The following is a 27,954-nucleotide window of genomic DNA, read 5'->3' as shown; positions in this document are numbered from 1 at the left end:
AACATTCATTAAGATCCGATCACCCACTCGTAAGTTAAAAATACCTCAACTTTTCTAATTTTTTTCTCCCTTCAGCCCCCCAGATGGTCGAATCGGGGAAAACGACTCTATCAAGTCGATTTGTGCAGCTCCCTGACACGCCTACCAAGTTTCATCGTCCTAGCACGTCCAGAAGCACCAAACTCGCCAAATCACTGAACCCAACCCCCTAACTCGTGCAAAGAGAGCGGATCCAGTCCGGTTACGTCAATCGCGTATCTACGACACTTATAAGCTTTTTCCAAGATTTCCAGTTTTTCCCTCCAACTCCCTCCAATATCAACAGATCTGGTCGGGATTAGAAATAAGAGCTCTGAGACATGAGATCCTTCGAATTATCAAATTTCATTAAGATCATTAAGTTAAAATCCCTCAATTTTTCTAATTTTTCCAAATTAACAACCCCCAGCTCCCCTAAAGAGAACGGATCCGTTCCAATTATGTCATTCACATATCTATAACTTGTGCTTATTCTTCCCATCAAGTTTCATCCCGATCTCTCCACTCTTAAGCGTTTTCCAAGATTTCCGGTTTCCCCCTCCAGCTCCCCCCGATGTCACCAGAATTGGTCAGGATTTAAAATGAGCTTTCTAAAGCACAAGATCTTTCTAAAGACCAAGTTTCATTAAGATCTGGTCACCCGTTTGTAAGTTACAAATACCTCATTTTTTCTAATTTTTCCTACTTACTCCCCCCCCCAACTCTACCAAAGAGAGCGGATCCAGTCCGGTTATTTCCGTCACATACCTTGGACTTGTGCTTATTCTTCCCACCAAGTTTCATCCTGATTTCTCCGCTTTACAAGTTTTCCAAGATTTCTGGTGCCCCCCCCCCCCAATGACACTGGATCTAGTCTAGATTTAAAATAAGAGCTTGAGACACGATATCCTTCCAAATATCAAATTTCTTTAAGATCCGATCACTCCTTCGTAAGTTAAAAATACCTCATTTTTTCTGGTTTTTCAGAATTAACCCTCCGCCAACTCCCCCAGAGAGAGCGGATCCGTTCCGGTTATGACAATCAAGTATCTAGGATTTGTGATTATTTTCCCCACCAAGTTTCATCCTGATCCCTCTCCATTCTGAGCGTTTTTCAAGATTTTAGGTCCCCCCCAACTCCCCGCAATGTCACTGGAACCGGTCGGGATTTAAAATTAATTTTTCCAATTTAACCAAGTGCCATAAAAACACGAGAATATTAAAAAAAAAAGTCTGCTATTTTGGCATTAAAACCCACTTGTTTCTAAAACATCACACCATCTAGTCAGGAGTGTAAGTGCGTATTTTTTCGGGAGGGGGCAACAACAAATGTTTTTATGAATTTGATTAAAAAGTGTCCACAAACTTAAGATATGTAAGGATTTTCTGGGACCTGAGCCTCCCCCCTCACCTGTATGCACACTTGCCTCTGGCACGAATGATTTGCTAGACAATTGCACCTCTTCAGTATTCGTTCATTATTTTTTAATGTTTTGACGCCGTTTAGGACCTACCGTTTTGTTGACTTGCTCGCGTTCCTTCCTATTTGTATTAATCGCTTCATTTCGCTTAAGTACCCGTTCCACACCTTTTTGATTAGTTTGGTCAGTTTGATATATTCAGCCTATTCTTTTAAACTAGGGGTCAGAAGTCTCAAAGCTGAGAAGAATACCTTTTAATTTCTTCGTTTTTGAAAGGGTCTAGTTAAATATGCTAAATTACTGAAAAATAGTTAAATATGGGCGGTCTTTTAAGACCAATCTCTGCAATGGCTTTATTACGAACTTCAGAAGGAAGAAAGGTCTCATTGCTTTCATTATCCACGATTCATTCCTTACTTTCCCACAGTTTTCGTTTAATTTCTTCTCTACTTTCATTTGTTGGGTGTAGGGGGTCAAAAGCATGTATTTTAATAGACTTCATCGATCCGTCTGGACTAAGATAAGGGAGTGAGGTGGACTATTTTTGTTTGGGGGGGGGCTTAAATCGGGTAACTCTCCCAACTCAGGACGCAGACCTTAGTTGATTGCTTATTTACTCAAACAGGCACAGATACATTTGGGCACATACCCAAAGGCACAAGTTCACAAAAATACTAGGGGGGGGGGGCTGTGTAAATTGTTTTTTTTTAATCAAGAGGATTGCAGTTTACTTTTTTCACCTCTTTTGATGAATATAAAAAAAAAATATTTTCCATGAAAATATCCCCAAAATGCGTATTTTATTTAAATCTAGGAGGGGGCCAAAGAAATTGAAAGTAGGGCAAATGTCCTATCTTTATATGCATTTTGACCTCATTGAGTTCAAATACCTCACGCGTCAATGTTCACGCGTCAGATGAGTTACAAACCTTCTCCCAGTAATGGGTTAAATTGCATGGTGAAGCAGAACACCATCGTGGGAGGATCCTCTATAGGAGGACAACTGCGGCAGGGCGTAAGATCCAGATTTATGGACAACGGCCTCTGTAAAGGGCTGCCTCGACCCTTTCGGGGTACCTGCAAGACTGGGACACTTGCGGTCAATTTTTCCCACTTGAGGAGTGGCGCCCCTCGAGGAAATTATAGCCTAGTAAACAACACAGCACTCGTACGGGATTCTGATTATTGGATAATTTTCTGGGCTTGGTTTGTTTTGATGGGCGTTTTCGGGCTGAAAAACCTCTTCCTAGCTAATTTATCTACTATGGGCTGCCTCCCCGTAGTAGCATAATATTTGTAGGCATGAATATATAATGAGTCGGAGGTAATAGGCTTGGGACTGTCTGTGCAGGATTTCGACTCTTGTTGATAGAAGAGCATCGCCAAGTGCTGAAAACCATGTTGTGACCAAGATGGGCCCAGGATTGCACAAAGCCTCCAACTTACTGGAGGTCCCAGGGACTTCTTGCTGTCCGGTTCTAAGCCGGCTTAAGCGCTTCGGTGTAGACTTGAGAAGATATGTTGGTCCCCATCCTGCACTGGTATCCGGGATCACTGCTTTTCTTGAGGTGAAAATAATTTCAAAGATTTAAAGAACATGAAAATTGGAACTTGGAATGTTACGACGTTAAAAAATGACTATCGCATCGACATTTTGACTGACGAATTCAGACGGTTTGAACTGGATTTATTAGGAGTTTCAGAAACTCATATCCCAGGGGTAGGAAGCATGAAATTAGGTGACATAGAATTTGTTTACTCAGGAAGGAAGGATGGGGTACATAGACAGGGAGTAGGGCTCATGATGAATAAGGAAGCTGCTAAGTCTTGTTTAGGCTGGGAAGGTATTAATAATAGAATACTAATTGCTCATTTTATGACTAAAAAGTTTAGGGTATCAGTTATAGTAGTATATGCCCCCATTGAACCAACTGATGGAGATACTAGTGACTCAGATGAATTTTACTTACAGTTACAGGAGCAAATAGACAGGGTACCAGGTAGAAATATGGTGTTTTTGCTAGGAGATTTTAATGCCCAGGTTGGTAGAAATAGGGATAGATGGTATCCTAGCCTAGGTAATTTTGGTGTAGGAAAAGAAAACAGTAATGGCTATAGGCTTTTGCAATTTTGTAGGTATAACAACCTAGTTATAACCAATACGGTGTTTGGTCACAAAATGGCCCATAAGTTGACATGGTATTCACGTGATGGTAAGACAGCAAACCTTATTGATTATGTTATTGTAAACAGAAGACTAGCAGGATCAATACAAGATACTAGGGTGTATAGGAGTGCCGTTATTGATGTTAAAAGTAAAGATCACCATCTAGTAGTGTCTAAGGTTAATTTAAAGCTGAAATTTCGGAAGAGTAACTCCCTCCCGGAAAGTTATGATGTTGGTAGACTTCAGGATGAAAATTTGAGAAAAAAATTCCAGGAACAGTTGAGTACTAAACTTGAGGGTTTAAAATTTGACAATGTGGAAGATGGATGGAATAATTTCAGAAAAACAATTTGTGAAGTTGCTGATGGTGTCCTAGGGAAGAGTGCTAAGACAGCAACTAGGAATATTAGTGAAAAAGCTTTAGGTTTAATAGAGAGTAGAAGGGGTTTGTATAAGAATTATCTGAGCGATAGGTCGTATGAAAACAAAAGGAATGTAAAGAAAGTGGAGAAAGCATTAAAATATGAACTAAGGAGATGTGAAATGGAGGCGATGGATAAAATTGCTGAGGATCTGGAAGATGCGGCTAGACGGCATAATAGTAAAATATTATACTGGCATGTTAATAAATTGAAAGGGAGTAGCCGATCCGGACTAGTCCCAGTTAAAGATAGAAATGGGGTCACAATTAGTGATAAGGAAAAAGTTAAAGAAAGATGGGTGGAACATTTTGAAAATGTGCTAAACCGAGATACAGTTGCAGGAAAAGATATAGATGAAAATGAAAAAGTTTGTGATACCTTGGATGTGAAGGAAGATTTGTTTAGTGAGGAAGAATTAGCGACAGTACTAGAAGGATTAAAAAATAATAAGGCCCCAGGTGCTGATAGTATGATTAATGAGTTCCTTAAATATGGTGGCTCTGAGGTTAGGAATAAGCTACTGAAGATTATGAACATGATTTTTGAAAAAGGGGAAGTACCCAATGATTTTAGGAAAACCTTAATTAAACCACTGTATAAGAAAGGTGACAAGAGTGAATGTCGGAATTATCGAGGCATTAGTCTGGTCTCTGTAGGTAGCAAATTACTGAGTAATATGATACTTTTTAGACTGAGACATGCGGTAGACAAAGTTTTAAGGGAAGAACAATGCGGTTTTAGAAAAGGTAGAGGATGTGTCGACCATGTTTTCACTCTTAGGTTAATAATTGAGAAGTCCCTTCGTTGTCAAACACCTTTGGTCCTTAGTTTTATCGATTATGAGCAAGCTTTCGATTCTGTTGATAGAACAGCGTTAACAAAGGTCTTATCGTTATATGGTATACCAGAAAAATACATTAAAGTGATTTGCGCTATGTACGAGAATAATAATGCTGCGGTTAAGGTAGGAAATGAGTTTAGCAACTGGTTTTGTATTAAATCAGGAGTTAAGCAGGGTTGTGTTCTATCCCCCTTTATATGGATCATTTTGATGGACTTCGTCTTAAGGAGCACAGGAAAGGCAATTGGAGACCATGGAATCAAATGGGGAGGAAGAACGCTCCTGGACTTAGATTATGCTGATGATTTAAGCATATTAGATGAAAGTGTGAGCAAAATGAATGAATTTTTAGAGGTTTTACGAGTTCAGGGTGCTAAAATAGGCTTGAAAATTAATGTTAAGAAGACTAAGTCACTAAGGTTAGGAATAAGTGAAGATGAACAGGTGACCTTAGGTAACGAAAAGATTGATCAGGTTGGGAGCTTCAGTTACCTTGGTAGTATTATTAGTAAAGATGGTGGGAGCAGTGAAGATGTTAAAAGTAGAATAGCTAAAGCTCAGGGTGTTTTTTCACAGTTAAAAAAAGTTTGGAAGAATAGAAAGATAAGCCTACAAACCAAGATTAGAATATTGGAAGCTACAGTGATGACAGTGGTCAAATATGGCTCTGAAGCATGGACACTCCGAAAAGCAGATGAAAATTTACTTGATGTTTTCCAGAGAAATTGCCTACGGATTGTTCTGGGTACCCGGCTGACTGACCGTATTTCAAACAGTAGGTTGTACGAAAAGTGTGGTTCAATCCCGCTTTCTGGGGCTATAATGAAAGAAAGGTTGAGATGGCTAGGCCACGTTCTACGGATGAAGGATGACAGATTACCGAAGATTGTCCTTTTTGGCCAACCGTCTGGGGCTACACGGAAAGCAGGTCGTCCTTGTCTGGGTTGGGAGGATGTCATAAATAAGGATTTAAAGGAAATGGGAACTTCCTGGGAGGGTGTAAAGAGGGAGGCTTTAAATAGATTAGGTTGGAGGAGGAGCGTGCGTAGCTGTGTTGGCCTCAGGCGGCTTGGTGCTGCAGTGAGTTATTAGTAGTAGTAGTAGTAGTAGTAAATTAAAATATACAGTACAGACTATGGAAATATTTCCACCAGAAATGGATCAGAGAAGCTAACAAGTCTATTTGACGAAGCCACTGAAGATGAAGAGAGCAAAACCTTTTAATAAATAAACTCAAATTAAATAGAAATAGAGCAAAGTCCAACACAGTCCTCTAAATAAAGGGGCATTTGGGTGGTAGCCCCCCCCCCATCCTCCTCAATTTTGATCTGCAGCATCTCTCACATAGTTTGGAACGTTTGTGCTTAAAATGTACTTTGCCAGGTTTGAAGCGTTCCCTCTTACCCCTGAAAATATTCACTTGGCAAAAGCAACTATAAGATGCGTTGCCTATGAATATTTTCAGGGGTAAGAGGGAACGCTGTGCAACAGCTCTACATAGTTGCAATGCAACTATGAGTTGCGTTGCAACTATGCAAAGCTGTTATTATATGTGTGCCTAATTATCAGTTGCTAATTGGGAAAACATTTTAGCCAACTTACATGTGTTTGAACAAAATTATCCGGTTTTGAAATCACAAATCTCTTGCCTGAAGGTAGTCAACAGTAAGCTACACCCTGATCTAATTGTCACAGACAACCCGCGAGACGTTTGACGCCCAATAGGGGGTCGCCTGTATGGTAATGTGCCTAGAGTTGGGCATTGAGAAAAAAGAACACGCTTTTAATAATAAACTAATATCATGGAAACAAGACAGAAAATTGTTCAGATTTGTTAATTATCATTCTGTTTCTATTTATTTTTCTATATTCTTTTGTGTTCTGGTCCGTGTTTATTTGTTGTTTTTTCCCTCAGGGTTGATTGTATCAAAATAATGGTCCTAGAAGATCGGGAAAGGGTGCAATCGAACAGAAATTGAAAGTTCTAGTACCTTTTTGAGTAACCAAAAAGATTGGGGTGCAACTAGGCCCCCTCCCACACCCATTTTTCCTCAAAATTATCTGATCAAAATTTTGATATATTCATTTTGTTCTGTTTAGTTGGAAGATCAAATAATCATGTCTTTACGTATAAAATGAACCCTCCCCCCCCCACAGTCTGTGGAAAGAGCTGTATGCCATGCAATTCCCGAACGGGCACAATCCCTCAGGCCATTTGAACTTCATTGCCTATACTCCAACAGATACATAATTTATTCCGTCGCCATAGCCTCAACAGGGCTAACAGATAGGCCTGAGACTCTAAAGAATTCCTCTACTACAGAGGGTATACGTAACCAGAATGCTTTTATGCCAACACGAACTAATTCAGTTCAATCTGTTTCTCAGTAGGTGGTGTCTTTTATCTTTAAACTATCTTATCAATCGCCATGCCTTCATATCCCCCCCTACTCAAATGCTCAAGAATTTCATCATTTTTCGCGTATTATCTCGCTTGTTTTTGCCTCTTTGATGGCAGGGGGAGGAGTTCAAATGTAGACCTCCCGTCTTTAAAAAAAATTTTAGTTCACATGCGGGTCAGGAACCAACAAATAATATTTTCAATCATTTTTCGGTAATAGTTAGTTTGGTGCGTGGCGTTTTCCCTCGGAAATTCCCTCGCCGCTGAAAATATTCCCACCCTCACAAACATTCCCCTGGATAAAAAGGTGCTATAATGCCATCCAGTGAAAATTTAGTGATAAGCAATTAATTTAAGATAATCAAAAAATTATCTGTTAAGCTTTCCAGTTTCTGTATCTACCATGCGGTGAAGCATTCGACAAAATGAACGGTTAAAATATACGTTTATTGTAAGCTTCATCTAACTAAGTTTATTCATTTGAGTCCTCAAATGATAAAATTACGTACAGTGGAGTATAATTATACGCTAATCTTTATGGAGGAGGGTTGTTGAATTTTTTATGGGGGGGGGGAGGTATTTCTGTTCTCAAATTTTTCGTACCCAGATATCCTATCTCTCTTGGTGCCTCTTTAGATATTTATAGAACAAAATTTTGGGGATTGAAAACTTATATTCTGTATATAATTCTGATATAATTGGGATTAAAACTATAAACTTATATTGAATATCCATATAAAAATGTTGATCCAAGGAATCCACCTTAAAATCCAAGGAAACGATGACCCTTTAATTAAATTTTGATATTTTAGGCCCCCGCCTGATAAATCATTGAAGGGGTTCTCTTTTTCAGGGATAATTATCATTGTTGAAGTTTTTATCTTACAAATATTAAACAACGTACTTCTTAAAGCATCTTGCCTCCCCATCCCCCTACACAATGATCTACCACCCCTCCTTTATAATACACCATTGTATTGTGAAGCAAATCTCTTTAGTTAAATAAACTATTAAAATAAACTGCAGAAACTGAGGGTGCTTTCACCATACAGCACCATTGTGCAATGTGGATATTACCCACATTTCTCCTCGGGAAAATCCTAGATATTTTCCCCGTAACTTTCTCTTCATTTGTTAAATGTATGAATTCTCTTTGTACATTTAAAGACAAAGAAAGACAAGTTGAAAAAGAAACTAAATGTGGATCCAGAAAAATTCCCCCCATAAAATTTTTCCCTACTGAAAATTCCCCCTCCCCCAGGAAAATCCTTCCTCCGGGAAAATCCCCCCGCGACAAATGTCCGTACTTTTCCCGATAATAAAAACTGCATACAGTGGACAAATTAAAAAACTAACAGCCCTTTCCGTAGGGGCTGTGGGGGGTTCAAGTCATCCCCAGAAGCATATTTATTGGATCTTTTAACTAAGATGAACCAAATGGCTATCTGAAAATTTCATTCAAGTGTCTTGTGGGAAAGGGGGGATGGGAAGGGGCTAGTAGCCCTCCATTCTGTTTGATCACTCCAAAGGGTGCTTAAACTTTTAATTTTATTTGAGTGAGCCCTCTCCCTACCTTCTAGGACCCATGGTTTGATGCGATCATCAATGGAGAAAAAAAACCCACATCCAGGATCTTTCTTTGGCAAAAAATACACAATTCCAAATATTTATAGATGAGAGCTTGAAACCTCTACAGTTGGGTTCTCTGATTGTTTTGTTGTTCACGGGGGGGGGGGGGGGGCAAAACCTCAAAAGTTGCATCTTAATATCAAAACATCCTAACTCTCACTGAGCCTTCAGATAAATACAGAATTAGTTCTAAGGAAGGGGGATGAAAACTGATATTTAATCTCTCTTGATTTTCGGGAATATTTCCAGTCTTTGCTGTTATAATGAAAGTAAAGAGTAACATTCAATCCATAGCCCTTTTCTTATGGGCTTTGAGGGATTCTCTCATCCCCAGAGGCATAGTTATGGGACCTTTCAACTACTCTAAACCAAATGCCCATATCAAAATTGTGATTGGACCCCCCCCCCGCAGCCAATACCCTCTCTTCCTAAGAAATTGCTGTATATTTCCCAATTATAATTACTATATATAAACAATGGGCAAATTGCATAACTTACAGCCCTTTTCGAATGGGATTTGAGTTATGGACCTTTTAACTAGTCTAAACCAAATGCCCATATCAAAATTGTGATCGGACGTCTTCGGAAAAAAAGGGGCATGGGAGGGGGGCTAGTTACTCTCCAATCTTTTTGGTTACTAAAGTAGGGCACTCGTTCAATGGAGTCCTCTTTCAATCTTCTAGAATTACTGGCTCGATACGATTGTCCCTTGAAAAAAATAAACAAAACGTCCACAAGGATAAAAATCATCCTTGTGGCAAAAAGTACAAAATCCTACAATTTTGTAGATACGAGCTTGAGCCCCTTCGTTATATTCTCTAATAAGCTGAGTCAAATAGTGAGATATTCATTTAGATTCCTTGACTTTTGGGGAGTGTCTCCTCCTTTTTTGAAAATCAGGTAAATTTTTCAGGCTCGTTGCTTTTGATGGATAATATTAAACTTAGTGATTTATATATATTTTAAATCATAATTAATAATCTATTATTTTGGTGTATTAATTGTTATCACATTTGTTTACGTTTTTTAGAGTTTTAGTTACTATTGAGCCGAGTTTTCCATCCTGTTTCGAATAGACGGACAGAAGTGGTGATTTCGGTTTTGACGCATACGGAGGAAAGAGGGGCAAATATAAAAAAAAAACTAAAAATAGATGAATTGCATGGAAAGTATGACTAATTATTGGGAGCAACAAATACATCAAAATATTCTGGAGGATGCACGGGCTTGAAGACCAAGTACATCGTAAGGACCTTTGGGCCTGTGATCTACCTGAAATCTGGAGATTTGAAAGGTTTACATCCATAATTCCTTAAATTTCCTCTATAATTAGCCAGTTTAATGGGCCCTTACCTGAGAGCATCAAATGTGCTTTTAGGTGATGGTAGCCACCGTCTCCGAAAAGACCGTCTAATATACAAAAATGCACAATTTTGTAGCATTTGAAAACTGATCTGCTGTTTTTTCGAGTGAAAATACCTCTTTTCAACATCACTCCTTCCCCGTGCAAAATTGAACAGACTCTTTAATCTTGGCGAATTTATGTGGGTGCACGTGGTTCCTTCTTATCTTCACCTATACTGCTTATAGGATTTGATTGTGCCTCTTCTCATATATACATTTTCTAATGGGCTTTCAGTTGATTTAGTTGGGGGGAGGGGGACCATTGTCAACCCTTAAATTTGGAGATAGATATTTTGGTATTTTCATTGAAAAATGTCTTTTGTAGTTGCATTGAAAAAAAAAATTGCCTCCGTCCCCTCTCTGATGTCAAAGAATGCTCAGTGTTTTAGTAATCAGAAACAAACCTGATTTTTTTTTTCAAGAAAAAGAACATTATATTATGAAAAGAGAAATCACCAATGCAACAGCACAAACACATAAAAAAAAGAAAAAAAAGAGACAGAAGGAGAAAAGGAAGACTGTTTTCCTTATAACATTAGTCCCCCCCTCCGGAAAGAACACCCCTTGGTGTGTGGGCCCTCTTCCCCATGCTATTAATGGGATTTGATTTGCATCTTCTTGCATATAATTTTTTTAATGCGCTTCGGTATTGCAAATTCGTAATCGCATGCCCAATCTAGTTTTCTAATTAAAACAATCAGATAACACTTTCACTGGAGTTTTGACATTCACTTTCGGTTTTCAGCTTTTAAACTAAATAAATTTGTGCCGATATAGATGCCATCTACACTTTAGATATTATTGATGTTTAGACTGCAATAGTTGACAAAACATTACCCTTGTCTACCATGGTGGTTCTAGGCCTGTGCGGCCTAAACCGTTACTAACCTAACCTAACGGCCTAAACCTTTAACCATAAACCATATCCCCAACCTTAAACCATATCCCCAGCTTTTATGACATTTGAAATGGAATTCATTTTTGTAATGTTTTTAAATACCTGATGTGTACCTCCTGATCCAATTTTGAGGCCTAAAACCGTTACTGTAGTCAGCACAGTGCTTTGACTTGGGTGATGACTTACCAATGGCTTACCAATTTGACTTACCAATGGGTGATGTATCCGCCAAGTATTGATCATTCCCCAGCTCTATCATTTAATTATCAGTACTATTATTTTTCAGATATCTATCCTCACTCTCAAATCACCATTAAGATTGTTAAATAACTTCTTAGATAGGAACTTCAGAACAAACTGAACTACTACTTCTAGTAACAACTCACCACAGCACCAAGCCGCCTAAGGCTAACTCAGCTACGCACACTCCTCCTCCATCCTAATCTATTCAAAGCCTCCCTATTTAAACCCTCCTAGGAAGCTCCCGTTTCCTTTAAGTCTTTTTATATGACATCCTCCCACACCAACCGCGGACGACCTGCTTTTTATTTAGCCCTAGACGATTGGCCAAATAGGACAATCTTTGGCAATCTGGCATCCTTCATCTACAGAACGTGGCCAGGCCATCTCAACTTTTCTCTCATTACAGCCCTAGAAAGCGGGATTAAACCACACTCCTGCGCAAACACATAGACATGAGAGTGAAATCATTTTATTTCTTAAAAAAAAAGATCTTCTACCATTCGTTACAATTTATTCGCTTTTTCGAATGGTTTACTTGAGGAATATGTACAACCCATGGCTGCCTAGATTTTTTTAAAACACTAATCGACATTTCGACCTCTTATCTGAGAGGCCCATTTTCTATAAAAAAAACTTTTCGAGAAAAACAATTTTATAAGTACATAAACAGATAATTCTTGCTCGCTTAAAGAGAGCTTATATATATATATATATATATATATATATATATATATATATATATATATATATATATATATATATATATTCAATAAGTTTCTATTCCATAAGATTATTAATGTTTAGTTTTTACAGGGATCCAGGATGGACTCATTCCCGTGCATGTTTTGTGAAAGTGCCTTTGATGAAGACGATACCCTTCGACGCCACCTAGATGAACATCATCCAGTCGAAATGGCCAGTGAATCCTTTCATGATGGTTCTACTGATATACGTCATGATGAATGTGACGACGAAATGATGAACAATCTTCTTTGTGGCAATTTCGTCCAAGTTAATATGGTGAAAGATGATGAAATTGAACCTTCAGGAAAATCAGCTAATTTTACCTCTGTTCCTACCCCAGAACAAGGGCTAGAAGTCTTGCGTAATATTCCCTCTTTGTCTATTAGTTTAGTCTCGAAAAAAGATAAGAAAAGAGAAGCCAAGAAAGTACATAAGTCCGTACCTTTGTCGATTACAGTCAAACCGTCCCGAAAAGAAAAAGCGAGAATAGCTCCAAAATCATTGCCTGAGTACCTCCTTGAAGTATGCCCTCCACCGGGTAAGCGTTTATACTGTGGTAAACCATTAAAGGCCACACAATCTGAAAAGGATAACGCCACCGAACCTAGTGCTGAATTTGTGAAATCTATGATGAGTGTAATTGCTCCAAGGGTGCAGCATGCACCACGAACCACTTTTGTATGTGCACTCTGTAGTAAAAGCTTTAACGATACAAGGTCGCTGCACGGCCATCATATTAAACACCTCAGTGACAATCTTTTATGCTTTGCTTGTCATCGCACTTTTGTGACAAATCAGGACTTCATGGAGCATACACAAAGTCATGAAGAAGAAGAAACAGCAGGTGTTTACTTTCCCCGTCCCTGTTTCATATGTAGTCAAAATATTAGAAAACATGAAGAGTTAGTGGCCCATGTAAAAAATCATAGACCCATGTTTATATGTCCCCACTGTGATCAAAAATACGCCCGCAAACGTGACCTGAACATACATGTTTTTGATAAACCCTTGAAGTGCCATGTCTGTGAAGCGTTGCTACCCTGTCAAGGGCTGTACAAGCCTCACTGGAAAACCCATACTTTGAAATTTGATTGTAATATATGCAGAAAGGGCTTTGTTTCGAAATCCGAATTTGATTTGCATAACCATGAGTTCCATGGGGAGATTAACCCCGAGTCTTATATTTCATGTCCAATGTGCCATAAGAATTTTAAAGAAATTTTAACGTTGCAGGCGCACTTAGACACCTGTGAAAAATCTGATACTTGTCCAATGTGCCACATGAAATTCACTCAAACTGCAATGTTGCAAGTACATTTAGCAAACTGTGAAAAATTAAATCAGGAAGGAAACCCTGCCAGAAATTGGGTATGCGGCGTTTGTAATAAACGTTTTTCAACAGATAGATACTTGAAGATCCATTTAAAAGTTCATGGAATATCTGAAAGAGTTACATGTGAAAAATGTAACAATATGTTTCATTCTCAAGAAGCATTGAATGAACACTGGTCCAAAATGCACGGTGATTCACCGTTTCTTAGGTGTCCTATCTGCAACACCGTTGTTGAAAACAGAAAAAAGTTGCAAGAGCATATGCAACAGCACACAGGTGAAAACATGTTTAAATGTACATCGTGTGACAAAGCTTTCGGTCAAAAACGGCTATTAGTCAGCCATAGAAAAGTACACACAGAAAGTATGTCATTTGAGTGTGATGAGTGCGGTATGGTATTTAAAGGCAAAGGAACAAAGAACAGACATATGAAGGTGGTTCATCCGGACTGTCCATCTACTAGCTATGGTTCTGAGGATACTGATGAAACGGATGATGACTGTATGAAGGTCGATATGGAGATTATGGATGGGATTAGTACTAGTCCCGATTTACAGCCAGATACTCTGCTTATTTTCAAATCCAATAATAATGAGGCAGAAGTATCTTGATTTCAGTGGGAGGTTTGCTTTTCTCGATGAACAAATAGTTTCTACCCCCTTTATATTCAGTTAGTAGAGTTTTGTGTCGTGAACAGATTTGTCAATTGTGTTAATAAAGACCCAACATAAAGTCCAGTCATTTATTGTCTAAGTTTAAACCTGTGTAGGCAATTTTTAATAAATTCAAAAGTTCGGGTGTCAATTTTTATTTTCAAAGATAGTACCATACAAGATATACGAAGCTTGAGCAGCTTGGAGCAATTACAAATTTGACTATTAATGCTGCATTTTTGACTAGTTAAATGTGCCAACACTGAGGAAGAATATGAGGGGATCTCTCCTAGAGGTGGTAGTCGAACTTGAAAAACAATATTTTTAAGCACCACCTTTTTATACTCATTTTTTTCAGGGAATTAAAACCAATCTTATCCCCGAACCTTAAGGTCAGTTGTTTTCTCCTAGAGAGGGATGGAATGTCAAATGTGAAAAGTGCATTTTAGGTGTTTTTTCCTGGGGGGGGGGGGGGCTTCTTTAAACTTTTAACTACTCCTTCTTCCCTAATTAAGTATAGGTACGTGAACAAGTATAGACCCCGATAGGAAATATATAACTATTCCAAAGGCGGCGCCAGTCGAGGAATCTGGAAGTGTTACATATAGGCTAAACCAAGAAGGGACATTAAGTGTTTCCTATTTAAAAGGCTGAAAACGGACATTCTAGTTTGCATCCTTATAAAAATCAGAGATGTCTCTGGTCTGCTATATATTGAGTATATGGTGCGGTACGTGAAAATGAGAGGTATTGTATTACTGTCAAATATACGGCCTGAGACGTTTCATGTCTATATTGCTGACAAATATATGGCCAAAATATTTGCTTTGCCGACAAATCGGTAAAATAGTGCTGACAAATAGCCTGAAATATGGCCTGAGATGTATTGTTAGACTAATGCTGTTTACCCTGTTTTGCTCTGGCTTTTGCATTGTTATAAATTGGTTGAAAGACAATATTGGACTTTGTTCAGACGTAAGTTTCTTCTTCTTCTTCTTTTGTTATCTATCATAGGGCGATGCGTTTTTATCATATGGGCGATTAAACCTTAAGGTAGTTAATGTTTTATTTTCAGGTTTGAAAAAGTTTTTTTTTTAGAAATAGAATCTTTTTTATAATTTAATGCCTTGTGAACTGCTGCCATTGTGGCTTAAACAATGATTTGTATGTATTAGTGATAATTTAGTAAAATTGACTCTTTTTTTTCAATTACAGCTGCAGGTTTGAATCCACCTCTCTTCAATAATAACTTAAGTTTTCAAGCTTAAAGAAGATTTGTTTTTAGTATAACTTTTCCAAATAATTTAATGCCATTGGAATTACTATTGGGATTTGCTTCCGCCTTTTCTACTATTAATTTAAAAAACTTTCCACAAAACAAGTTTTTCAAAGAAAAGTAAAGAGTTTAATTAAGCCAAAAATGAGCAGAAATAAAGTCAAATAAACTTCCAATCGCTTAACTACCACAAATCACTATCAATAAACAAATGACACTCAAAACGAATAGAGATTATAATTAATAGCCAAGTCCAACTCAAAACATGCAAAAATTAACATGAGTAGGGCTCATAACCCACAGGCCTTCTCAAGACCAGAATATAATTTGCGCTTTACTGAAGAAAAAACAAATGACCGTGGATTGTCAGTTTAATTGAAATCTACTGATATTTATTCCTTAAAGTTTTTTATTTATTAAAGTAAAAAATTGAAAATATTTAAGACGTATTTTGTTTTCAGTAAAGTGCAAATTATGTTCTGGTCTTGAGAAGGCATGAGGATTATCAGCCCTATTCATGTTAATTTTTGGTTATTTTGAGTTTGAATCGGCTATTTATTGTAATTTCTGTTCGTTTTGAGTTTTATTTGTCTATTAATAGTGAGTTGTGGTGGTTTTACGCTTGGAAGATTATTTGACTTTATTTCTGGTCATTTTTGGCTTAATGGAGTTCTTTACTTTCCTTTAAAAAATTTGTTTTGTGGAAAAAATTTTTTAATTAATTTCTGTTCGCTTTTTATTGACATAGTCGTTTTCGTGCAATTTTTTAGTTCTTTTCAGTTTTTTCTATAGGAATCGATAGTTCGTGTTGCTATTTGTATGTTGGAGAAAGTTTTTCAACAATTTTTAATCTTGACACAATCAGTATTCTTTAATTTAATTTTGTATCTCCTGAAGTTGACCGGAAAAATAAAACTTAATTTCCCTCCCAAAAGATTCTATCTATGCTCATTGACAACCTGGCTAGACTTACACTCTTTTTATTTATTTAAATTGTAATAGCAGAAGTAGCAATAGAAGTTATCCCAAAAGTTTCAACTTGATACCCCCTGTCGTTTTTTATATATTGCTGAAGTGTCTTATTGGCAACCATCAACACAATACCTTTTCATTTAGTCTAAAGCAACATTTAGTTCTAAAGCATGATGGGTGAATTGAATGATTGGGTGGAGGGGTTGGCATGCCCAATATCCCAAAAGACATAGTTGCTGCACCATTCTACTATGCTGAACAAAATGGCTGTTTCAAAATGTTTACTAGATGCGTTTTGAAAATGAATGGGCTTGAGAGAAGAGCTGCTTGCCCTCATGTCTCTTTTTACTCTTAAAAAGGGCACAAGCACTTTTAATTTTGAATCGAATTAGATTCATTAAAAGTATCAATGATATTTCTAGGTATTATAGAGTTGTGCTGCCTGTGATATTGCTTATATGCCTTTTTGAAAACCTGCATGCATACTGTTTTCCATTTAATTGAAACTCCTAAACGTTCCCTAAAAGTTTCACCTGAAAACCCTTAGCTTTATTTCAATGACTAGTGGTAGTATTAAAAGTATACACACTGCTTTCTGGTTATTTCAAAATCCCCCACAACTTACCCATAAAGGTCTAACTTAATAATAAGTTTTTCGCCAGATATTGCGTTGTAACCTTTCAAAGTCCACATGCTCATAATTTGTTTTGATTTAGTTCAAAATCCCCCTAAATATTCCTTAAAAGCTTCACCTTAATACCCTTAACTTATATAGTAGTAATAGTTATAGCAGCGTTAGTGGAAGTATGCGTTTAGCATCTTTGGTTTCTTCAACATCCTCTTCAGCACACGCTGAAAGTTTCAGCTTAATACGATTAACCATTCCTGAAGTATTTCTGATGCAACCGTTTGAGAACCTGCATAAAGACAGCGTGTTTTCATTTATTTTACCTTCCCGTGTCGAAATTCCTCGAAAATTTCACCTCCATACCCTTAGGCATAGTTGTAATAGTAGTCACAGTAGTAGTAGTGATATTGCTAGTAATAGTGTTGAATAGGGGTAGTAGTAGTAGCAGCAGTAGTATTAACGCATTGCCTTTTGGTCAGTAGCGTATCTGCCTCATCAAATCCTGGAAATTTTAACTTCATACAATTAGCCATTGCTATGACATTCCTGATATGTCCTTTTGATAACCTGTATGTTCATATACTTCTTGAAACTTTCATTTTAATGCTCTTAGCCTTACCAGTAGTTGCAATAGAAGTAGTAGTTGCAGTAGTAAATGTAGCAGTAACAGCAGTATTAGCAGTAGTGTGCACGTATTGCCTCTTGGTGAGATGATCTTCCCCTTTAAGCGTTCTCTCAAAGTTTCAACTTAATACCCAAATCGGTTCTTGAGATATGCTATTTTGACAGTGTGCATGCACATAGTGTCTTTTCATTTAGTTTAAATTTCCCCTCAATATTGTAAATGGAGCAATGTGGTAGTAGTAGTGGTGGTAATGGTAGTAGTATTGGTAGCATGCAAATAATGTCTTTACTCATCTCTGTCATCATTTCCAGAATTTTCCAATTGATATACTCAGTTATTCCTGTGCTACATCCTTTTGACAATCCGTATATCATAACGTGTTTTGACAACATTCCTCTCAACATTCTCTGAAACGCTCACCTGAATGCTCTTCGTCTTCTTGGAAAGTAAAATTCAAACGTGCATACCTTTCTCAATAACATATACTGTGTAAACAATGAACGACTTGCCTAACTTACAGCCTTTGTCCTGAGGACTGTGGAGAGGTTGACATCCCCAAAGACATAATTACTGGGCCTTTGAACAATGCTGAACAAAATAGCTCTCTTAAAATTTCAATCAAAAATGTTTTGGGGAATGCTATGCTTCAGGGGGGGGGGCTTATTGCCCTCCATTCACTTTTGACTCTTAAAAAAAGCACTAAAACTTCCGAATTCCAATCAAATGAGCTCCGTCCGATCCAAAGATAATAAAACCACCCGTTCCATAAAAACCGTGGCATAACTTACAACCCTTGCTCACAGGGTCTGGGGTAATGTGTCCACCCTAGAAACATTGTTTTTTGGACTATTGATACCAAAATGGCTATCTCACAATTTCAATTGAATGGGTTTAGGGAAAAGAGGTTGTCAAAAGAGGGAGGGCTAGTTGCTCTCTATCAAGTTTGACTCTTAAAAGGGAACTAGAACTATACCTTTCGAATCAGATGAGCCTCTCCTAAAGTTCACACGACCATCCCTTCCATAAAAACCTTATATGCCCCTGGGGCATAACTTACAACCCTTACTCCCAGACTGTGAGGTATTCTGTCAACCGTAAAGACCTTGTTATATGATCTTTGGACTATTTTTGAACAAATGGCTATCTCAAAATTCTATCGGATACGTTTGGGGAAAAAATACGACGTGGGAAAAAGGTGGCTGCCACCGATCACTTTGACTCTTAATAAGGCACTAGAACATCTAATTTCTATCCAATGAGCTCCCTCCGGGTTTTATACGACAACCCTTTCCATAAAAGCCTTATATGTCCTCGGGGCATAACTTGCAACTCTTGTGCTGAGGGCTGTGGGAGGGGTTGTCATCCTCAAAGACATGATTTCCAGACCTTTCAACTACAATGAACAAAATGGCTATTTCAAAATTTTGATTGGATGTGTTTTGGAAATTTACGGGCGTCAGGGAGGGGGGAGGGTTTGTTGCCCTCCAATCACTTTTGACTATTAAAAAGGGCACTAATGCTTTCAATTTCCAATCGAATGAGGCTGTTTTGAAGTTTCTTCGACAGCAAATGGCAAATTTTTATCAGATGCATTCGGGATAATAGGAGGTGAGGGCGGGGTAGTATCTGCCCTCTGATCACTTTTAATCTTAAGAAGGGCATTAGAAATTCTCTTCATCAATCCAATGAGTCCCCCCGGAGTTTGTACGACCACCCTTTCTATAAAAACGTTATATGCCTCCAGGGTATAACTTACAATCCTTGCCCTGAGGGTTCTGAGGGAGAGCCACAATGAGCCCCCTCCGGAGTTTGTACGAACACCCTTTTTATAAAAACGTTATATGCCTCCAGGGCATAACTTACAACCCTTGCCCTGAGGGTTCTGAGAGAGGGGGTGTCATCCTCAAAGACATAGTTTCCGAACCTTTTAACTACGCTTAACAAAATGACTATCTCAACATTTTTATTTCATGTGTTTGGGGAAAGGATGGGTGTGGGAGGGGTTGGTTACCCTCCAATCACTTTTGACTGTTAAAAAGGGCACTAGCCCTGTCAATTTCCAATTGGATGAGCCCTTTTCAAAGTTTGTACAATTCCTTTGATACGAAGTGCCCTAGTCTAAAAAAAATAATAATAATATATTGTGCCCACATTACTCTTTATATAAGCAGCGCTACTGAGCTGCCTATGATCATTTCAGTCACTGCCCTTGGTCTAAATCCTATTTGAAATATTACGCAGGATTTGAATAATCCTCTCTCTTGTAGCAGCTTTAGTTTGCTCTTTGCTTTGGCAGCACGATGTTTTTTCACCAAGGAACCTTTTATCGAAAGAATCGTCTTATAAACTTTGGAAGGAGCTCATTTGACTTGGAAATTGACACTTCTAGTGGCTTCTGGAAGATTCAAAAGTGATTAGAGGGCTACCAGCCCCCCTCTCGCACCCCTTATTCCCCAAAGATATAGAAGCCATTTAGTTTAGCATAGTTGAAAGGTCGAATATCCATGCCTATAGGGATACCACCCGCTCCTCCCACCTCCTAGAGCCCGCGGAGAAAGTACTGTAAGTATGTCTTCCCCCACTGTTCATATAAAACAGTGTTTGTTATCGGGGAAAGGGGAGGGGGCATGTTTGACCCTTCGTGTCCAAAAATACCGAAGTCATTCAGGTGTAACTATCAGGAAATGTCAAGGGAAGTGTTGAATCAAACAGTTCGTGGTAACGAACTGTAGTAAGGAGCGACCCAGCTCAATAGTAACCGTAACTCTAAAAAATGGAATTTTGATACCAATAGTTACTTCAAAAGAATCGCATCTTATGCTGATTCTAAATATATAAGTTTCATCAAGTTCAGTTTTACCCATCAAAATTACGAGCCTGAGAACCTTTGCCTTATTTTAGAAAATACAGGGAAACACCCCCCCCCTCCCAAAAGTCAAAGAATCTTAACGAAAATCACACCATCAGATTCAGCGTATCAGAGAAACCTACTGTAGAAGTTTCAAGCTCCTATCTACAAAAATGCAGAATTTTGTATTTTTTCCCAGAAGACAGATCACAGATTTCCAGGGGTGATCGTATCGACCCAGTGGTACTAGAATGTCGCGAGAGGGCTCAATCTAACGGAAATTAAAACTTCCAGTGCCCTTTTTAACTGACCAAAAAAATTGGGAGGCACCTAGGCCCCCTCCCATGCTCATTTTTTCTCAAAGTTACTGGATCAAAATTTTGAGATAGCCATTTTTTCAGCATGGTCGAAAATCCTGATGATTATCTCTTTGGGAACGACTTACTCCCCCACAGTCCCCGTGGGAGGGGCTGCAAGTTACAAACTTTGACCATTGTTTACATATAGTAGTGGTAATTGGGACGTGTACAGACAATTTCAGGTGGACTTTTTCACGTTAAAGGGGGGTCGGGGGTTACGTGGGAGGAATCATGGAGATCGTTCCATGGAGGAATTCATCATAAGGGAAGAAAATTCCCATGAAGGGGTCGCAGGATTTTCTAGCATTATTTAAAAAAAAAACAATGAGAAAATAAATAAAATAAAGTTTCTTCTGTTGTAAGTAAGGAGCAGCATTAGAACCTAAAACGAATAGAAATTATTACGTATATAAGGGGGTTCGTCACCTCCACAATACCTCACTCTTTACGCTAAAGTATTTTTAGCAATTTCAGCTATTTATTCTACGGCCTTTGTGATTCAGGGGTCATTCTTAAAGAATTGGGACCAAGTTGAAGCTTTAGTGTAAAGAGCGAGGTATTGACGAGGGGGAGAACCCCCTCATATACGTAATAAAAATATACAAATATAGAATTTTGTTACATAAGTTAATTCGTAAGTTATGTATATTTATTACTAATAAAAACTTTCGTAAAAAAATAAGAAGTTCTAGTTGTCTTTTTAAGTAGCCAAAAATCGGATTTTTTATTTAATTAAATTAAAACACTATATGTACCCATGTTGTCAAAAGGGTGTATCTCAGAAATTGCATATTGCATTAAGTTGAAATTTCAAGGAATGATGAGGGGGATTATCAGTTGACAAAATAGCCAAGATGTGCATGCCAATATTTGTACTACTACTACTACTGCTGCTACTACAACTACTACAAGTACTACTTCTTTTGTGACTACTACTAAGGCTGAGGTTACAAAGATGAAAATTTCAGGAAATTCTGGGGGCAGTACGTTGACCTAAATCGAAACACATTATGTGGTTACTGATTGTTAAAAAGCTGTATCAGTAATATCTAGGAAAGAATATTAAGTTGGAACTTTCAAGGAATGATGAGGGAGATGTTTAACTGACCAAAAGGCAATATGTGCATTTTACTACTCCTTCTACTGTAATTACTACTTCTACTATTATTACTCCCACTACGATTATGATACGACTATGCCAAGGCTAAGGGTATAAAAAAGAAAATTCCAGGGAATTTTGAGGGGAAATTCGAATTAAATCAAACAGATATATGTTTATATGGGTTGTTAAAAGTATGTATCTCAGGAAAGGCTTCGAGCACTAAGTTGGAACCTTCAAGGAATGATGAAGGGTATGATTAATTGACCAAAAGGCAATATTTGCATGATGCACGGTAATACTACTACTAAAATAATTACTGCTAGAGCTATTATACCCATCACAACTAAGGGTAAGGGCAGTGGCATAATTTTATCAAAATCCTGGGGGGTAAAGTTGAAGCCAATTTTCTCAAATCAAGTGAAAATGACAGTGAAAACTCAAAAATGAGCCGAACAGTACCATAAAGGTAAAGATATACTAAAGAAAACTGACCCGTTTCTATGGATGCTTGAATTATGCTGGGGTGGGGGGTTGGGGGGGGGGGGTAAAGTTGAAGCCAATTTTCTCAAATCAAGTGAAAATTATAGTGAAAACTCAAAAATGAGCCGAACAGTACCATAAAGGTAAAGATATACTAAAGAAAACTGACCCGTTTCTATGGATGCTTGAATTATGCTGGGGGGGGGGGGATAAAGTTGAAGTCAATTTTCTCAAATCAAGTGAAAATTATAGTGAAAACTCAAAAATGAGCCGAACAGTACCATAAAGGTAAAGATATACTAAGGAAAACTGACCCGTTTCTACGGATGCTTGAATTATGCAGCCTTATCTTACTTTTGAAATTTTTTTTTGAAGAAGCTAAGTTTCAGCTGAGGGGGGGACGAAGTTTGGGAGGGACAGTCCCCTCTTTCCTGCCTCATTGCAAGTTAAGCCCCTGGCTAAGGGTATTAAGCTGAAAATTTCAGGAAATGTTGACGGAGAAGATGAACACACTACACATACAAGTTGTCAAAAGGGTAGATCGGTAATATCTTAGGTACGACTTCAAGTATTAAGTTAAATATTTCCAGGGCACTATGAGGGGGATTTCTGTATGACTAAAAGGCATTATATTCAGGCAGGACCGTATCCAGGGGGTTACAAAAGGACTTTTCAGGGGGGTGGCTTTACAAAAAAACTTTAAAAACGTATAAAAAATTTGTTTATATACATTTTTGTTGTGTTTTTACAAGTTGGACAAACATTCCGTAAGGGGGGGAGTTCAAATCCCCTACCCCTCCCCCTGGAAATGCCCTTGTGTGCATATCACTATGCTGCTACTATTGTTAGCAATACTGTTAATCTTATTAATACTACTAATACTCCTGCTTCTACTACTTTGAATACTACTGCGACTGCTAAGGTATAAAGGTGAAAAACTCAGGAAATATTAAGAGGGGAAATTGAACTAAATAAAAACACACCCTGTGCATGCAATTTGTCAAAAGAGCACAACTCAGGAACAGCTAAGGGCATTATTTTAAAACTGTAAGGAAAGTTGAGCAGGGTGATCAATTGGCTAAAAGGCAATATTGGCGTGGTACTACTAATACTGCTACTACATCAACTAAATCTTCTGCAACTACAACTAGTACTAAGGGTATTAGGCTGAAAATTTCAGGAAATTTTGTGGAGAAAGTTGAACTAGATTAAAACACAATATGTGATACGAATACCTGTCACATATTCTAACGTATCACATTTCTAAGGCCTACTTTACGTATCACAGTAGTGTATATCACAGTACGTATCTACGGTATACGTATCACAGTAGTCTAAAGTCTACTGTGCAATTGGTGCTTTACAGGAAACTACAGGAAACTTGAACAGCCTTGGAAAGAACTATTAAACTCAAAATTTGGTATATAGTGATATTTATTGCCGAAAGCTCATCAGTTCAAGATTTTATTTCACAGTCATTTGTATTTTCAGTTATTATAATAACTATAAAAGAAAATTAATTGTAATATAATCCATTTTCAGCAAAGACGTAGAAGGCTTTATAATTTTACAATTAGGGAAATGGGTAGTAACCAAACTCCTGTCTGTAGTAATTTTTGTTCGTTTCAACGTTGATTGCATATTAAATTTAAGTTTTACTCATTTTAAGATTTATTTATTCATTTATATTAGTACCTGTTGTATCTTTGTTTGCTATGATTGTTTATTTAATTTCTGTTTGTTTTGGGTTTAATTTATACTTTAATAGTAATTTCTAACCATTTTGAGTTAGAAGGTCTAGTACAAAGATCTTCAGTAAGATTTTATTTCCGTTCGAGCAGGTTTTGTTTACAAAAATTATATTTTTAGTGTTATTTATTATAAAATGACACTAAAAATATTTTCTTATTTAAGTGTTACGTCTGGAGATGAAGTTTATGCACATCAATAGCTCACATAAACGTTATCGTCTTTCTTAAGACTTTAGAACATTGTTGACATGGGCTTTACAATCAAGCAACGTCATCTTGGTTTAACATAAAAATTTTTACCTCCACGCTTTCTCTCAATTTTTTTTTAATTTGTCACTGGGGTTGAACAAACTACTTTTTCCAGCCTAAAAATATAAATCATAAGCAAATGTTTCGCATTTTACTTAAATTGAGAAATTGGATAGTTATATATCCATGGGTAACTTTTGATACTCCAGATACCCGAGTACACATCAAAAGTATTTGCTTCGCATTTAACTTAATTAAGAACTGTGAATAGTTAGATAATCTTGGGTAATTTTCGTTACTTAAGATACCAGAGTACTCCAGATAATTTCGATATACATACTTCAAATATAATTAAAACGCGGTGCGCATATCCATTGCGAATGGGCACGACGTTTTAATTCTAATTTTGTCTTAATTTTCAATCCATATTACCATATTTAAATGAGAACTTCCGTGGTTCTGAAACTCAATTCGCCACCAAGTTTTTAATTTTACCTACTAATAAATTGTCATTACTTTTGAGACATTTCATGAAAGCCTTTATTCTTCTCATTAAATGGCGACTAACAACTACAGGTTAAATTTCACTATGCTGCTGAGCTTCGTCAGTGGTAACGCTAGCTAGATCCACATCTGGCCGGTTACCAGCTACAAGTAAGGCCTTCCGCATATCAATCCAGTTTAAATCATTACAACTTAAGGTTATAAACCAAGCTGGAGCACCTAGGGAACGAATCATGGCTACTAGCTCATTATAAGCAGTTCGTCAATATGCTGCTGACCCTCTCAGATTCTTCATATAAAGATGAAGATCCTCAGCAAAACCGTCTTGACCACAAGCTGATATTTTTGACTGCACTCTATAATGTTAAAACATAGAGAGCACATAAAATAGATAATCGTTTGCTTGAAATCTCGTATTTTTCCCATATTTTTATAGTACAAGTAATCTAAAGGAAAAATTCTTACTTCACGATCCTCATTTAATCCATTTATTCCATATGGAAATAGGCAATACCATGAAAATTCTTCGGCTTTCTTTTCGTGTCTCACATTACCGGGAAAACAGCTAAGAACCAACTAAGAAAACAAAAGTTATTGTGACTAAGAAGACTGATTACTTGCAACTACGACTACTTGCGATTTGTGTCTACTTGCAAATTTGACAATTTGTAACTACGACAAATTGCGACCGTAGCAATTTTTAACTATGACTACTTGTGACTGCAATTTCTTAAGACTGCGAATACCTGTGACTGTGATTACTTTCGACAGCGACAACTTATGACTGTGACTGCAACTTTTTTCAACTGCAACTAAGAATGCGACTTGACTGGTACGCCGGCTACTTGTAAATGTGACTACATACAATAGCGACAACTCGTGACTGCAGCTGCTACTACTTGTGACTGTAACTGCTACTACTATAGAGCTATTATTACTAATGCGATCGCGACTGTGACATCAAACACTACTGCGCAGAAAATACTGCTGCACATTCTACCATTACAACTAGAAATATTGAACTAAATTAAAAGATTTTAGATGTATCCCGCTTGTCAGAAGGGTTTATCTGCAATATCTCACGAATGACTAAGATTATTAAGATGAAAATTTCCGAGAATGTTGAGGCGGGTGTTGAGCTAAATCAAAAGAGACTATGTGAATATAATTTATCAAAATGTGTATTGTGGGGTATCGTTCTTGATCTTAGGATCAGCTATGGGTTTTCAGTTGAAACTTTTATGAAATGCCAAGTCCAATGTTAAACACATTCAAAAGGTGCTTTGTGCATCCTAGTTGTCCAAATGGTAGTTCAAGATTAGTTAATAGGGGTATCAAATTAAAACATTCAGCGAATGTTGAGGGAGATATTGAACTTAAGGAAACTTTGTGCATCCCCGTGGTCAATGGCCGTAACTGTAATATCTCAGTAACATCTAAAATTATCAAGTTGAAACTTTTGGAAAATTTTGATTTGGGTGCTGAACTGAGTCAAAAGACATCAGGGTCTTTTTCATTCATTGTCTGCAGACATTAATGCATTGTCCTGAGTCAATGCAATATCTCAAGAATACTTAAGGGTATCAAGTTAAAACTTTCAGAGAATGCTGAGAGGCTCTTGAACTTTATCAAAGTAAGGGCATCTTGCTGTCAAAAGGGCGTATCTGTAATATCGCAGGAAGGGCTAATAGCATTTAGTTTAAATTTTCAGGGAATAATAAGCTAAATAAAAAATCTGTGTGCATCCAGTTTGTTTCAATGGCGCAGACAATATCATAGAAACTGTTAAGGAAAATATAGTTACTTTCGTCCTTGGCCAAAGGAAATCCCTAGTTGATAAAAAAAAGAGAAAAGCTCACCTGACAGTTGGGCCTGAAAAAGGTCAAAAAGCATTTTATCTAAACAGCTTGAAACTTGCATCTGGAAGTCCCTGGTACAAGGACAAAATTTTCATTAGTAGTATTGTAGCCTTAATTAGGCTTAAAATGTTGTTTGTGGCACAAAGGGGTAGAAAATGAGACAAAATCTCTTTTGTTACTAAAATGAGGTTCAGGGTTTTTGAATTTTTTTTTCAAATGATCCATTTCCCTATATTCTAAGACCTCTGGTCCGCTACGATCATCCCAGGTTAAAAGGGAAAGAAGTCATTTTTGACCTACCTCTTACACATCCTTTTATGGAAACCATTGATGGAATTTCTTTCTTTGACTTTTCTGTTGCTCAATGGTGGGGGATCACTTTGTATAAACACATCTTCTGTAAGACATTTACTAAACTGTTATATTTTTACACATATTATTTGTTTTTGTTTTTTTTTTGGGGGGGGGCTTTATTGATGGGTATTGGGAATTTGGGATCTCTTTAGGGCTCTATAGCTTATTGGGAATGAAATTACCTCAAAGTTTCTTATGTTGTTTTGTGTAAAGTTTTTCTTGCATTGCCATTTTTAATTCTTATACCTTGGGCGTATCCAGGGGGTGGGGGAGCCCCTGGCCCCCAAGATTTTTTCTGATGCCATCATTCCTTTTTTTTCTCATTTTTACTCTTGTTTTTAAATAAACTTGTCAATTTGGTCAATTATTGGTGCCCACGTCACATTGGGTCTCCCCAGGATTTCGCTCTAGGTCCACATTTTTGTCTTAAAATCATCCAGACTTGTTGGGAAGACTATAGTAGTTTAAATAGCATCAATGTCAATATATTATTCTTTCTGTATTTCAATCTTAGACTCTGGATATTTTACTTGTTGTATCATTTCAACGTTTCTAACGTGTATAGCTCTTAGTTTGTCATCTAATACAATCTCCAGGTCTCCTTCCTCTGATTCATTTTCCAATGACTGAATTAGAGGTTCGGCCTTTTCCACGATAGCTAGATGTACTTCCTCTTAAGGCCGCGATTAAGTTAACTTGAAAACATCGAGGTTCAAAATCGAAGTTAGGGTAGCCTTCTATCTCTCAATTCTCTAGAGACCGTCGATTGTCAA

At 37.4% G+C, this 27,954-nt stretch overlaps 1 protein-coding gene across 2 annotated transcripts in view; it reads left to right on the top strand.

Annotated features, from left to right (window-relative positions):
* The window catches only part of LOC136034015 (gastrula zinc finger protein XlCGF26.1-like), a 28,243-nt gene extending 13,981 nt beyond the window's left edge, over positions 1 to 14,262 (top strand). Inside the window, exon 2 of one of the 2 annotated variants that reach the window (XM_065715065.1) lies at positions 12,258 to 14,262. In XM_065715065.1, coding sequence (XP_065571137.1) covers positions 12,267 to 14,132 — 1,866 coding nt within the window. In that variant the 5' untranslated portion in view covers positions 12,258 to 12,266 and the 3' untranslated portion in view covers positions 14,133 to 14,262. Of the gene's footprint in view, positions 1 to 12,248 lie in introns of both variants that reach the window. The other variant, XM_065715066.1, reaches the window with a different exon arrangement.
* Positions 14,263 to 27,954: the final 13,692 nt, after the last annotated feature.

Source organism: Artemia franciscana, chromosome 12, assembly GCF_032884065.1.
Source record: "Artemia franciscana chromosome 12, ASM3288406v1, whole genome shotgun sequence".
Classification (NCBI taxonomy): domain Eukaryota; kingdom Metazoa; phylum Arthropoda; class Branchiopoda; order Anostraca; family Artemiidae; genus Artemia; species Artemia franciscana.
Note: the sequence above shows the minus strand (reverse complement) of the source record. Positions and strands in the feature narration are given on the sequence as shown.